Raw genomic sequence first — 15716 nt, 5'->3', positions numbered from 1 at the left:
TCAACAGAGGCTGTACTTCAAAAGTATTGAGATAATCAGCAGTCATGAAAGTGACTGTATAAATGCAAAGAGGCGGAGATAAATATGTCTTTATTTTCCAATTTCTTCCAAATGTGGCAGCCTGGAATGTCATGTGGGCTGTATCTATCTGATTAGCTCAGAAATCACTTCGGACTAACATCTGAATATTTGTTAACCTAAGATAATACTAAATTTAGCAGAGCTAATTTAGGACACAATATCACTATTGAAAAATGTAAATTATGGGGTTATAGGGATAAGGCAGGAACAGGATACTGATTGTGGATGATCGGCCATGATCATAATGAATGGTGGTGCTGACTCGAAGGGCCGAACGGCCTACTTCTGCATCTATTGTCTATTGTCTAAATTAAAAGTAACTGATTTGTAAGTGACTAGGAATCATACCATGATAATAACAAAGCTACAAATAAATGAATGATTTATACTGTAATTTGAAAGTGTCCTTATTGTTTTATGAGTTAATAATATGGTATCAGGTCAAACTGTAGTATTTTGGAGATAATAGGAACCGCAGATGCCAGAGAATCTGGTCTTTGCCAAGTTAACTGCTATGATCTGGACAGCACTACGAATGGCAATGGGCTAAGAGCTAGGGTGGAGATAATTCATACAAGTTTTCTACTTCGGATCACATGCTGGGAAATGCATGTTTATGGTTCCGAGATAAGGAGATGACTGGATCAACATCATGCGTGAGGTTATAGACTTGCTCGCTGAGCCTGTGTGTTTGGTTGCAGATTTTTCGCCACTTTGCTAGGTAACATTATCAGTGCGCCTCCGGCGCCTCTATTTGGCTCATGTTTTATGGATGTGTTGTCCCAGTCCAATCTGTGTCCCTCTTTGTCCATGTGTATTGAGTCCAGTGGGAATTGACCATGTCTCTAGGTGGCTAGCTGGTGTCCATGTATCCTTGTTATCAGTTTTCTTCCAGCTTGGCATATGTAATGTTCCTCACAGTCCTTGCATGGTATTTTGTATAGTATGTTAGTTTTATTGGTTGTGGGGTTGGGATCCTTTACATTCGTCAGATTTTTCGCAGGGTGGTACTTGGTTTGTGGGCTACCCTGATACCTTGGGGCCTGAGTAGTCTTGTGGTCACCCATGATATGTCTCTGATATATGGTAGGGTGACTAATATGTCTGTCCATGTTGTGTCTCCTTGTTGTGAACTGTCGCAGAGATAATGGCAGATTGCACTTCTTGGGTATCCATTACTTTTAAAAACTCTTAAGCGGCCCTGTTCTGCTTTGTGCAATTCTGGATTGCTGCAGTGTGTTGTGGCCCATTTGAATAATTCCCTGATGCAGCTCTGTTTATGGGTGTCAGGGCGGTTGCTGTTATAATTAAGTATCTGGCCCATAAATGTGGTCTTTCTGCATACACTAGTCTGAAGTTCCCAGGTGTACTTATGTCAGTTATTGTTCTCTTCTTCTTTTGTGAAGGTTATACCAGTGAAGATGTTGTTTGTGTGTCGGTGGCTTTATTCTAGTCTTGTGTGTTTGATAATCACAAATGTGTCATCTACATAATGGACCCAGAGTGCGGGTTGTATTGTGGGGAGCACTGACCGTTCTAACCTTTCCATTACTGCTTCTGCAATCAGCCCTGATATTGGGGATCCCGTTGGTGTTCCATTGAGTTGTTTGAATATATGGTTGTTGAAGGTAAAGTGGGTTGTGAGGTGCAGATCCACAGTTTCAAGGTGCTGCCCTTGTTAATGCTGTTGGTGTAGTGGGATGCCTGTCTTCATGATTTGTCCAGTAGTCTGGCAATTTTTTTTTTGGCTAGATTATTGTTTATGGATATAAATAGTGCTGTTACATCAAAGGATGTCCTTATCTCATCCTCTTCTGTTCTGATGTCCTCGACAATGTTGAAAAATTCTTGGGAGAAGTGAATGGAGTAGGTAGTGTTGTCAACTAAGTACTTCAGTTTCCATTGTAGTTCTTTGGCTAGTCAATATGTTAGTGTGTCTGGTAGTGAGACAATGGCTCTGAGGGCTACTCCTGGCTTGTGTACCGTGGGGATTCCCTAGAAGTGGGGTGTGTTGGATCCCTCTGGCTTCATTTTTTGGTAGTTTGTCCCGCGGATATCTCCTGAATTGTGTAATTTCTTCAGGGTTGTTTTGATCTGGTTCTCTAACTGGGGTGTTGGGTCTGTCGCCATCTGTTGGTAGGTGTCAGTATCTGCTAGTAGTGTGTTAGCTTTCTCAATGTATTTGGCTCTTTTAAGGATTACTGTCATGCGTCCTTGGTCGGCTGGTAAGATTATGATGTTTCTGCTTTTGTTCAGTCTTTCCAGAGCTATCTTCTCCTCTGTGTTGAATGTGTTCCAATGACATTTTCTGCTCAATGTTGCGACTATTGTCTGTCAGATGGTCTGTTGTGTTTCCTCTGTGAGTTTGTTGTTCTTTAGTTTTGATTCCAGTGCAGCCAGGAAGGCAGTCTTTTTTGCATCTCTGATGTTATGATTCAGTCCAGGCACTTGGACAGTCTTCTCAGAATCTGTCAATGGCCGGTCTGAGATGTTCTTGATCCATGTTTCTGTGTTGTCCGTGTCATGATTGTCACTGAGTTTGAACAGATTTTCTCATAGGGCTATTTTTTTCTTTGTTCTGGTCTTTAGTTGTTGTATGCTGTTGGCTTGTTCCAGTGTGGATGTCCATTCCTGGTTGGTTGCATCAGAGGACAGAGTTTTTTGGTGCGCAATTTCCTGCTCATGTTTGTGGAGGCAGTTGTGGGCATCGTTGATCATTCCCCCATCATTCTGCTCAGCTGTTCTTTGTGCCTGTGGGTTGTTGATTGGAGGTTTATATTTTAAACATTGTGGCAGTGCCCGTTTTCTGAGGCATATGTGCAGGAAGCTTTTCCAGCAACTTTGCTTTTGTTCTTGATTCACAGCATCTACAGTTCTTTCGGTTTTTATTTAGTATTTAATTCACTGCCACATCTCTTCTCGGCATGCCCATCTTGAAGATGTTCTGCTCCTCTCTCCGGTGGGATTTCCATTCCAATCTTTCTTCTTGTCCATCCACATTAACTTCATTGTCACTCCTGATGTTTGACCAAGTATTTGCTAAAACTTGTTTCCACGGCCATATCACATTCCTGAGGGACTGCTTCTGGCTCAGACTTACTCCACATGGATTCCAACTGAAGTTTCATCCCCCGTGTTTTGAATCCTGTTCAGATCACAGATATCTCCGTGATGTTCAACGTTCCACGGACGGCTGCTCTTGCTGCATCCTGAGATCCACACCCAGTTGCCGTGAGCACCACATGCACACTCTAAACCTCTCTCTCCAACAGCATCGCATCACGCTGGCCCAGGGCTGCACAACTCCGCAGTTCCACTTCATCTTCGTTCTCATTCAACATGCTAGCAAGAAACATTTTCTCTTCCTTTCAGGCATCAAGGCCCACAAGCTGCAACAACTCAGAGATACCCATGGCTCTCTGGAACCTTCCTTCCTTCCCCTTCCCTCTGACTGCGTCCCCTCTCCTAACTCCCACACCTTCTGTCAGGTATTCACCATCCCTCCCAACTTTCTGCTGTCTGATGCTGAACATTCTGTACTCAGCAAAGGCCTCAGCTTTATTCCTCTGCATGCCCACCTTAACAGATTTTGGGCACGACATAATGCCAAACTCTTCCTCGGCCTGTTCTGAGGAAGGGCATTACTCTGTCTTTTTCTTCACAGATGCTGCCAGACCTGCGGAGCTTTTCCAGCAACTTTGTTTTTGTGCAGCAAGTATAGTTGTTCACGGGTCACGCTCAGATGGATGGCATTTGCCTCCCATCTGTGGGCCAGTCTGAGTGTGTTGCACCCATGGGTGTTTAAAGTTTTTGAGAAGACTTGTAGCTTGGGTTGTGGATGAGGTTGTAGGCATGCTTGCTGAGCTGGTGTGCTTGGTAATATCGTCAGTGCGCCTCTGGTGAACCAAAAGGGTACCCAATATCAGGACTGATTGCAGACGCAGTATTGCAAAGGTTGGAATGAAGGGCAGAGATAATGGGATCAATGTGGACTTCACCAGTTTCAAAATCTCCCCTTCCCCAACTGCATCCCTAAACCAGCCCAGTTCGTCCCCTTCCCCCACTGCACCACACAACCAGCCCAGCTCCTCCACTCCACCCACTGCATCCCAAAACCAGTCCAACCTGTCTCCGCCTCCCTAACCTGTTCTTCCTCTCACCCATCCCTTCCTCCCACCCCAAGCTGCACCCCCATCTACCTACTAACCTCATCCCACCTCCTTGACCTGTCCGTCTTCCCTGGACTGACCTATCCCCTCCCTACCTCCCCACCTATACTTTCTCCACCTATCTTCTTTTCTCTCCAACTTCGGTCCGCCTCCCCCTCTCTCCCTATTTATTCCAGAACCCTCACCCCATTCCCCTCTCTGATGAAGGGTCTAGGCCCGAAACGTCAGCTTTTGTGCTCCTGAGATGCTGCTGGGCCTGCTGTGTTCATCCAGCCTCACATTTTGTTGTCTTGGAATGAAGGGCAGTCCCCATTATACCACCCAAACTCTGGATCCGCTATGGAGATGACGCCTTTGTGATCATCAAATGCACAAGTCTAAAAGAAACTCACTAGTACATAAACAACATCCTCACTGAAATAAAATTTATATAAAAAAGAGAACAATAGCCAACTATTCTTCTTAGACAAAACGGTAGAACACAAGAACACCGGGAAACTTCAGACTAGCGCATACAGAAAGACCACACGTACGGACCAGATACTTAATTACTACAGCAACTGCCCCGACACCCATAAATAGAGCTGCATCAGGGCATTACTCAAATGGGCAACATCACACTGCAGCAAATCCAGAATTGCGCAAAGTAGACCAAGGGCCCTTATACGGAGTTTTTAAAAGGAATGGATACCCAGAAAGCACAATCCACTGTTACCTCCGCAACAGACCACAACAAGACGACATAACATGACCAGACACACTGGATACCCTACCATACATCAGACATGTATCAGGGATGACGACAAGACTACTCAGACCCCAAGGTATCAGTGTAGCCCACAAACCAAGTACCACCTTGCGACAAATCTGATGAATGTAAAGGATCCCAACCCCACAACCAATAAAACTAACATACTATACAAAATACCATGCAAGGACTGTGAGAAACATTACATAGGCCAAACTGGAAGAAAACTGACAATAAGGATACATGGACACCAACTAGCCACCACGAAATACAACCAATTCTCACTGGCCTCAATACACGTAGACAAAGAAGAACTTGAATTTGACTGGGACAACACGTCCATAATAGCCCAAGTCAAACAGAGAAATGCCAGGGAATTCCTGGTGGCCTGGCATTCCGACCAGAACTCCATCAACAAACACATTGAACTGGACCTGATATACAAACTACTGAAAACCGGAACCGGAAGTAATGGCAACCACCCTGGCAAATCAAAGCGTTTAAATAACAAGCGGGACAGAGCACAAACGCTTCACCAGAGGTGCACTGACTATGTTACTTAGCAGGGTGACAACATGTTTGCAACCAAACACACCGGTTCGGTGAGCAAATCTATAACCTCATACATAACCTGAGCTACAAATCTTCAGAAAAACATGGTCATGCATGCTATGATAGAATATCATGTACACATTTATTGGGGACAATTTTAGTCAGTGAAAAGGCAAAACAGGAATCAAATCTGTGGTGGTTCTTTTTACTCTGTTGTCAACAGTGAACGTTATCTGCTTGCAAGTATGATCACTGTTGTGGCATTTGGCACTTGTGAAACCATGCATGCGCATGAGCTAGCAGCTTCCATAGAGGAGAATGTATTGAGAAAAAAATAAATAATCTCTTCTGCAAAAGAGTAAAATGTAAAATGATGTTAGTTCAGTGAAAGGTCATAGAGTCATAAAGATATACAGCATGGAAACAGACCCTTCAGTCCAACTCATCCATGCTGAAGAATAGAAAAGCAAAGCACTGTTTAAATAGAGAGAGACTGTACAGAGGAATCACAATGCCCTGGTACATAAATCACAAGAAGTTAGTTGAAGGTTCAGCAAACATCACAATTGTACAATTTTGATGGTCTTACACCAAAAAAAAACTGTTAGAATCATTAGAAACAGTTCAAAGAATGTTCCCTCAGCTTATTCCTGGGATGAAGATGTTATTTTGTTGGTAAAACTTGATGGCCTGTATGTATCGGAATTGAAAATGTTAAGAGTTGACTTTATTGAAACTTTAGGATCTGGAGGGGACTTCCCAGGATGGTTGTTGAAAGGATAGTTCCCTTGTTGGGGTGTTTAAAAGTAGGGAATTCAGTTTAAAAGCAAGATTGCAATGATGATGAATTTCTTCTGAAAAAGTTATTAGCCTGTGGAATTCTCATCTGTGTCACCAAAATATAAGTAAGGTTGAATTAGACAGACTTCTGATTTAAAAGGGTGTTGAAAGTATTGGGGAACAGACAAAAAAGTGGAGTTGAGGCTTTAATCAGATCAGCCCTGATCTTGTTGAATGGGGGAGCAGGCCTGCGAGCCTACTCCTGCCCCTAACTCTGGTGTTCCATTTTACTGGAGAGCTGCCACCTGGTAAGGAAACCCTAAGGAAAACCCAGGCAAATTCCCAGTTGGTTTCTGAATGTGGTTGGGTAGGGATGGAAGTGTTAGCACTTTGATAGCCTTTCCTTGGCCTATGTGGAAGTATAGGAGTGTAAATGGCCATTCCTATAGTTTACTCCTGGATATGCCCCAACACTATATCCTCAATTGCCAGCATCTGCCTGTCTGCCTGGCTCCCATTTGCTGACAAAATCTTAACCTGTCTTTTAGTATGCCTCAGTGTGGAATTTTCCTCATCCTCATCCTTCAGCCCCGTCAGTAACCACCTCCTCAGAGTCCCTTTGTCTGCCTGCATACAGTTTCAGTCCCGTCAGTAGGACTTCTCACATGGTTTATTGTGATGTATATTTCCAAAATGGTCAAAGGTCTTAAGGATAAAAGGAGGCTTGGAACAATAGCTCTGTAACTACTCATTAGGACAGACTTTAGCTGGTGAGTCCTTGCAAATCTCTCGCATGGGATGCCTTGGGAAATCTGGCAGCTGAAAAGATGGATGGACAGCATCTGGAAGAAATGAAGCTTTTTCCTGTGACACTGTGCCCCCATGCACCAATCTCCTCCACCGAGGGAGTTGGTGACTGTAGCACTCCTCCATTTCTTCACTGGCAGTTCCAGGCAGCTTACCCCTTACTTGGCTGTTACTTGGAAGGCATGCATGTAAATCAATATGATTTCCAGGCAAGGAATCTGCTGAAGCAAATCTCTGAGCTTTGGACACCTTGGACTTGAGGGAGTATTAGCAGTCTCTGACACAAGGCAAACAACAGAGAGGGAACGGAGAGATCATAATTGGGTACAAGGCTGTTAAAGTAATGCAAAGTAATGTCTGCAAAAAGTACTGGAGCGAATGGAGGGCACTTTGGGAGTTTAAAATTGCAATTCTATGTGACTAAAGGGAAATACTTTTTGTATTAGACACTGGAAGTGCTGGGGTGAGAAGATGGTGGGAAATATAGTCAGGGTCATAAGAATGTGATGATAATTGAAAACGTAGGCCCAGAGAAGGAAACAGTCCTCCACTCCCAATTTGTAATCGGTGATTGCCAGACTGTCACAACAGATATTAGGTGGGAATAGATTCCACCACCAATTGTCACATGCACTCTAATGTTCTCAGCTGCTGTTTCCCTTCCAAAAGAATGAAAAAGTTGAGAATGGTCTCAGGATGTCATGAGATGCAGTCAAACCCAGTGTACTGTCTAGAAGTTATGTTGCTGAACACATGAGTTACAGGTGACAAGACTTTTGATTGAAGGATTGATCTTCAATTGTTTGCAAGGCTGTAAAGAAGTGAGCATCTTCATGTGATAGTCATGATGTGGGGTATCTGAGCAATAACAAAATATTTTGCCTGCAGGATGAGAAGAGATCCTTTTAAATTGCCTAAAGAGATATCATAATTTGCTACTGGCATTCAAGTCACGATGTTCAAAGTGTGAAAGAGCAAAGACAGTTTGCTGCATAGATGAAGGAACCATTAGTGATAAAGTGATGCTTATTTACTCATGAGTCAAACTCAGTATCTCATTGTGCTCCAATAGGCATACCATAATTTTTGTATGAACAAGTTATAATACAAAATGATATTATTGAATCACATAGAAGGTAGCTGAGAGTCACCTTGTCATGAAGAAGCTGCTTTGTTAAAATATATTGTTCAGTACTGAATAACTGAGTGGTTTCCATGCAAAATATATACAATATGTTCAAAATATATTCATCCCCCCCATCCATCACTGCAGTAATTTATTCAAATATACTATGATATGTTTAGATGTTACAATGTTTCACTAAAGTATGTTTTTAACTTGCAGTATGTTTTATAGGAAGCCTACCTATTTTCCTGGTCACTGCTTTGTTGATTCGCAAACCTCTTTTTGCCACGATCAATGCAAAACAACAAGTGCAGGAGTATCAAACAGGTTAACAGGTATAACTCTATCTAGGTGATGCTTTTCAGTGGATTGTTTGCTAAACCCTCTAGACAGATAAAATACAGTAGAAGTCTGTATTGATCAATTTCGATTAGGCGAGTGACTGAAGGATTACCTTACCTATAAACAGATTCAATAATATCATTTTAAATAATGGGTAGGATTTTAATGCTGGGTATTCAGCCTGCATTTGGCTTCAGCTCAATCTGGTTTATACCTTTTCTCTGATTGAAAATTGGTCATTGAAACAGTTGGTGGTTTAATGCTGGCAACTGAAAGGACCTGGTTCATTGCATTTAGTTGATTTGAGGAATTGCTTTAACTAGGTGAATATATTGACAAATTTTGGAAGCGACAATTCCAAACCATCAAGGGAACTAAGTGGAGTTTCAACTGCCTCGAGTTCCAAGCTGTTTTGTTTGAGTAATAGCCTAGATATGTTGCCAACAGTACACCACAGAGTCTCCAGAAGGAATATGCCAGTGGAAATGCTGCCAATTACACACTGACAGATGGAAATTCATTCCGGGTGTGTATCTATGCACGTGGGGCCAGATTGTTTGGCATCTTGCAGGTATCTATTAGTCACCTGTGGTGAGAACTTTCATAACACATAAATGTTGCACTTGATTAGTTTCTTGTCAACATCAAAGTTTTATGCTCTGTTTCACTGTTCAAACTGAGCAAGTAGGATGAGTGAAAATCTTAACAGTCTGGAACTGAACTGTTCTGGATTATATTGCAAAAAAAGTTATATTTGATACAATCAAATTTGGATTCAGTTGAATTATTCATTATTTTTAAAAAATCTAACAGTATATACAATTGGCAAAATGTTCCCTTAAATAGATAAATCTACCTTGCATCCTATAACCAGTGAGTTTTGAGAAGATTTGTAGCTCAGGTTGAGGTTCTGGATGTGAGTTTCCTCGCTGAGGTGGAAGGTTAGTTTTCAGACGTTTCATCACCATTCTAGGTAACATCATCAGTGAGCCTCCGATGAAGCGCTGGTGTTATGCCCCGCTTTCTATTTATCTCTATTTATCAGATAAATAGAAAGCGGGACATAACACCAGTGCTTCGTCGGAGGCTCACTGATGATGTTACCTAGAATGGTGACGAAACGTCTGAAAACTAACCTTCCAGCTCAGCGAGCAAACTCACATCCAGATCCTATAACCAATTCTATAAAAAGTAATTGATTTGTGGTTGAAAGATTGCTGAAATCTAATATGTGGTTGAATTCCTAATAATTTTGTGACATAACTTGTAAGGAAGCACCATTCAATCATAAGACTATTTAGATTTGATTGCACTCTGCGTATATCTAAAATCTTAACCTACTTTTAGGCCCATGTGCAAAGATAATTGAATAGCTTCTTGATTTTTAACAGGTTGATTGTTGTAACGAGTATTTCTCTCTTCTGCACTTTTTGTCTGCATTCTCTCCCTTTCTCTCTCTCCACCATTTCCTTTGTCCTTGTTTCCCCATCTCAGATGATGATAATGCCTCCAAACATCAACCTACCTGTTGAACAAAAAAAATTCTGTTCTACCCACAGGAAAGATCAATACTTTGGAAAGTGTTGGACCTACCATACGACTTGCTGTGAAAACAACAGAACAGCATGTTGAGGTGGAGATTGTACCAGCCATTGAAATTGCAAACCTCTGGCCAAAAAAAGCACGTTGGCCACGGTTTCTGAAACGATGGCCATCAAAAGAAAAGGCTCGAACTGTCAAGGTATTAGAGAAAATGAATTTAATGATGTAACAAATCAACAAGAAATCTCTTTGTGTTAGAGATAGGTGAATAGAGGTTGCATGTCAGAAAACTGAAGGACTTCTTAAAGAAAAATTAAGCTTGATGTACATTAGATGGAATAGCCCTTTGGATCTTTCAGAGATGTGGCTATGCATGACTATAAGCATGATGCGTCATTTATAATAAGCCTGCCCATGAACCTCATGAAAGATTTAGTGAGAGACAAATAGGACTGAAATCAAGGACACAGAAAGAAGTGGATGATTAGTGCATTGATTTGAAGTTAGCCTGTTTTCTTGCCTGAGTTGTACCAGGACCAAAGACAGTGGAGAGAAATTTATTTTGGGCAGTGTCATAAAATGGACACTATCTGGTCAGCCAACACCATGTCTAAAATCTAATCCTATTGACTGCAATGAATTGAATGTCAGGAATGGTTTACAGCAACACCCAATCTCATACTGTACTTTCTACAACGTAGATCAAGACAAATTCCTGCCTCAGAAGGATTTAGTTTGAATGTTGTATTAGAATTTTTAATGGCTTGTGGCCCATTTCATGTTTGATCAGTTATAGAGTTATAGAGTCATAGAGATGTACTACACCGAAACAGATCCTTTGTCCATGCCAAGCAGATATCCTAAATAAATCTGGTGCCATTTACCAGTATTTAGTCCTAATCCCTGTAAACCTTTTCTATTCATATACCCATACAGATGCCTTTTAAATGTTGTAATTGTACCAGCTTCCCCACTTCCTCTGGCAGCTCATTCCATACATGCACCACCCTCTGCGTGAAAATGTTGCCCCTTAGGTCCCTTTGAAATCTTTCCCCTGTCACATTAAACTTATGCTGCCTAATTTTTGTTTCTCCCACCTTGGGGAAAAGACCTTGTCTATTTACCTTATCCGTGCCCTTCGTGATTTTATAAACTTCTATAAGGTCACCCCTCAGCCTCTGACTCTCCAGGGACTCTCCCATTTAGCCTCTCCCCATAGTTCAAATCCTGCAATCCTGGTAACATCCTTGTACATCTTTTCTGAACCTTTTCAGGTTTCATCAACATCCTTCCTATAGCAGGGAGACCAGAGTTACACGCAGTATTCCAACAGTGGCCTAACCAATTTCTAGTACAGCTGCAACATGACCTCCCAACTCCTATACTCGATGCACTGACCAATAAAGGCAAGCGTACCAAATGCCTTCTTCACTATCCTATCTAACTGTGACTCCACTTTCAGGGAACTATAAACCTGCACCCCAAGGTCTCTTTGTTCAGCAACATTCCCCACAATCTTACCATTAACTGTATAAGTCCTGCCCTGATTGGCTCCACCAAAATGCAGCACATCACATTTATCTAAATTAAACTCCATTTGTCACTCCTTGGCCATTTGGCCCATTGGTCAAGATCCTGTTGTACTCTGAGCTAACCTTCACTGTCAACTGCACCTCCAATTTTGGTGTCATCTGCAAACTTACTAATCATACCTCCTATGTTCACATCCAAATCTTTTGTATAAATGACAAAAGTAGTGAACTCAGTAGCGATTCTTGTGGCATACTACTGGCCACAGGCCTCCAGTCTGAAAAGCAACCCTCCACCACCACTCTTTGTCTTCAATCTGCGAGCTAGTTCTGTATCTAAATGGCTAGTTCTCCCTGCATTCCATGTGATCTAACCTTGTTCACCAGTCTACCATGAGGAACATTTTCGAATGCCTTACTGAAGCCCGTATAGATCATGTCCACTGCCCTGCCTCATCAGTCCTCCTTGTTGCTTCTTCAAAATACTCAATCAAATTAATGGTATTCAGTTTCACATTCACAAAGCCATGTTGACTATCTTAATCAGTCCTTGCCTTTCCAAATATATGTAAATCCTGTCCCTCAGGATTCCCTCCAACAACTTGCCCTCCACCAATGCCAGGCTCACCAGTGTATGGTGCCCTGGCTTTTCCTTACCAGCTTTCTTAAATAGTGTCACTATATTAGCCAACTTCCAGTGATCTGGCAACTCACCTGTAGCTATTGATGATACAAATATCTCAGGATGGGATCCAGTAATCACTTCCCTAGCTTCCCACAGAGTTCTAGGATACACCTGATCAGGTCCTGGGATTTTTTCCACCTTTATGCATTTTAGGACATCCAGCACCTTCTCTGTAGTATGGACATTATTCATGATGTTACTATTTATTTCCCCATGTTCTCTATCTTACATATCCTTCTCCACAGTAAACACGGATGAAAATACTTGTTTATTATCTCCCCCATCTCCTGTGTTTCCAGACATAGGCAGCCTTGCTGATCTTTAAGAGGCCCTATCCTCTCCATTGTTACCCTTTTGTCCTGAATGTATTTGTAGAATCCCTTTGGAATCTCCTTAACTGTATTTACCAAAAGCGATTTCATGCCCCCTTTCTGCCCTCCTGATTTCCCTCTTAAGTATAGTCCGACTGCCCTTGTACTCTTCCAGGGATTCATTCCATCTCTGCTGTCTAGACCTGACATATGCTTCCTTCTTATTCTTGACTAAAATCTCAATTTCCCTAGTCATCTGGCATTCCCTGTGCCTACTCTGGACTCACGTCATCTCATTTTTGAAGGCTTCCCATTTTCCAGCCGTCCCCCATTACCTGCAACCATCCGGCCCCAATCAACTTTTGAAAGTTCTTACTAATAACTGTCAAAATTGGCCTTCCTCTAATTCAGAACTTTAACTTTTAGATCTGGCCTATCCTTTTTCATTGCTATTTTTAAATGAATAGTATTTATCACTGTGTAAGTCAGTTACATATCTTAATATTGTAAGATTATTTAAATTTGTGACAAACCAATTATTTTATATTAAATGTTAATTTGAAAGAGGAGAAACCACAGTTATATTTTGAGATGATGGAAGAAGAGCATGTTTTCAGAGGTTTACATTGGAAAGCACCAGGAAGAAAGTTTTCAGAATTTTTCCTTAAATAAAACCTGAAAAACCTAAAATAGTACTAATTGCAAGAAAATAGTTTTAAAATAAACGTATATTCTCCTGCTTCCTATACTGACATTGTCAAACAAGCAGCCAAGCCATACTGATTTGCATGGTACGATTGGCTTCACCCACTGTGATTGGGGAAGAGAAACAGTGGCTAAGGTATGGATTCATCTGCATGGAAATGTATGGAAAATGAAAAGAAAGTAGAGGTTATTGAAGTCTCCAGCACACCAAATAAGACAGAGTGATTTGTAGGGGTTAGGAATCAAACTTCAAGCACACTGGATATATGAATGACAGTGAGAAGAGGGACAGTAAATACAGAACTGAAGGTGATGTATCTGAATATACACAGGATACGAAATAAGGTAAATGAGCTTGTAGCACAGATTGAAATTGGCAGGTATAATGTAGTGGGCATCACAGAGATGTGGCTGCAAGGGGATCAGGATTGGAAGCTAAACATCCAAGGAAAAGGTAGGCAGGTGGGCAGAAGCCTTGGGGGTTGCCTTATAGTAAAAAATGAAATTAAATCAATAGCGAGAAACAAAGTTGGGTCAGAAGATATAGAATCTGCATGGGTCGAGTTGAGGAATTGCAATGGTTTAAAAAAAAAATTAGAAATTATGAACAGGCCTCCAAAGAGCAGTCAGGATTTGGGGCACAAGATAAACCAGGAGATAGAAAAGGCGTGTAAGAAAGGCAAGGTTACATTAATCATTTGGAATTTCAGTATGCAGGTGAACTGGGAAAATCAGGTTGGTAGTGGGTTGCAAGAAAAGGAATTTGTGGAACGTCTACATGATGGCTTTTTAGAGTACCTTGTGGTGGACCCCATGAGGGAAAAGGCAATTCTGGATTTGGGAATATGCAATGAGACAAACTTGATAAGCAAGCTTAAGGTGAAGGAGCCCTAAGGAGGCAGTGACTGTAATATGATTGAATTTACTCTGCAATTTGTGAGGGAGAATCCAGAAACAGATGTAATGATATTACAGTTGAATAAAGGCAACTACAGAGGCACGAGGGAGGAGCTGACCAGAATTGACTAGAAGAGGAGCCTGGCAGGAAATATAGTGGAACAGTAATGGCAGGAATTTCTGGCAGCAAAAATTCATTCCTAGAGAAAAGGCATAACAAATGGAGAACAAGGCAATCATGGCTGATAATGGAAGTCAGAGAGACCATGAAAGCAAAAGCGAAAGCCTAATGTGGCAAAGGCAGTAGAAAGTCAGAGAATTGGGATGCTTACACAGACCAGTAGAGAACAATGAAAAAAGAAATAGGGAAGGAGAAGATTAAATATGAAGTTATCTAGTAATATAAAAGAAGATTGCAAGAGTTTCCTTAGACATATAGAGGGCAAAAGAGAGGCAAAAGTGGAGATTAGGCCACTGGAAAATGAAAAGTTGGAAAAGTAGTAATGACGAACAAAGAAATGGTTGAGGAACTGAATAAGTACTTTGCATCAGCCTTCACAATGGAAGACATGAGTAATATCCCAAAAATTCAAGAGAGTTGGGGGGTGGGGGGTGGTTCAGAGGTGAGTATGATGGCCACCACCAAGGAGAAGGTGCTAGAAAAACCAAAAGGTATGAAAGTGGATAAATTACCTGGACCAGATGGACTATACCCACTAGAGTTCTGAAGGAGATAGCTGAAGAGATTGTGGAAGTGGGTGGGGATCTTACAGGCATCACTGGAGTCATGGACGTTCTAAGAGGACTGGAAAATCGCTAACGTGATACCCCATGTTTAAGGAAGGAGTAAGGCAAAAGATGGGAAATAATAAGTTGATTAGTCTGACCTCGATTGTTGGTAGGATTTTGGAGTCCATTGCGAAGGATGAGATTCTGAATACTTGGAAGTGCGTAGTAAAATAGGACAAAGTCAGCACAGTTTCATCAAGGGAAGTGCATGCATGACAAGTCTGTCAGAATTTTTTGAGGAGGTAATGTGCAGGTTAGACCAAGGAAAGCCAATGGATATTATCTACCTGGACTTCCAGAAGGCCTTTGACAAGATGCTACAGGGGAGGCTGCTGAGTAAGAAAAGGTCTCGTGGTGTTAGAAGCAAGGTCCTAGCATGGATAGAGGATTGGCTGTGTGGCAGAAAACGGAGATTGAGGATAAAAGGGTCCTTCTCAAAATGGCATGTGGCGACAAGTGTGTTCTACAAGGGTCAGTGTTGAAATTACACCTTTTTGCTTTATACATTAATGATCTAGATGAAGGAACTGAGGGCATTCTAGCTAAGTTTGTAAATGATGCAAAGATAGGTGGAGGGACAGGTAGTATTGAGGAGGCAGGGAGACTGCAGAAGGTTTTGGACAGGTTAAGAGAGTGGGCAAAGAAGCGGCAGA

At 41.7% G+C, this 15716-nt stretch overlaps 1 protein-coding gene across 9 annotated transcripts in view; it reads left to right on the top strand.

Annotated features, from left to right (window-relative positions):
- Positions 1-15716, top strand: part of mab21l3 (mab-21-like 3) — a 113532-nt gene that overhangs the window by 72502 nt on the left and 25314 nt on the right. For all 9 annotated transcript variants that reach the window (XM_059650301.1, XM_048540815.2, XM_059650300.1 and 6 more), the window contains one exon: positions 10165-10346. In XM_059650301.1, coding sequence (XP_059506284.1) covers positions 10165-10346 — 182 coding nt within the window. The remainder of the gene's footprint in view (positions 1-10164; positions 10347-15716) is intronic.

The sequence above is a fragment of the Stegostoma tigrinum genome, chromosome 12 (genome assembly GCF_030684315.1).
Source record: "Stegostoma tigrinum isolate sSteTig4 chromosome 12, sSteTig4.hap1, whole genome shotgun sequence".
NCBI classification, from domain to species: Eukaryota; Metazoa; Chordata; class Chondrichthyes; order Orectolobiformes; family Stegostomatidae; genus Stegostoma; species Stegostoma tigrinum.
Note: the sequence above shows the minus strand (reverse complement) of the source record. Positions and strands in the feature narration are given on the sequence as shown.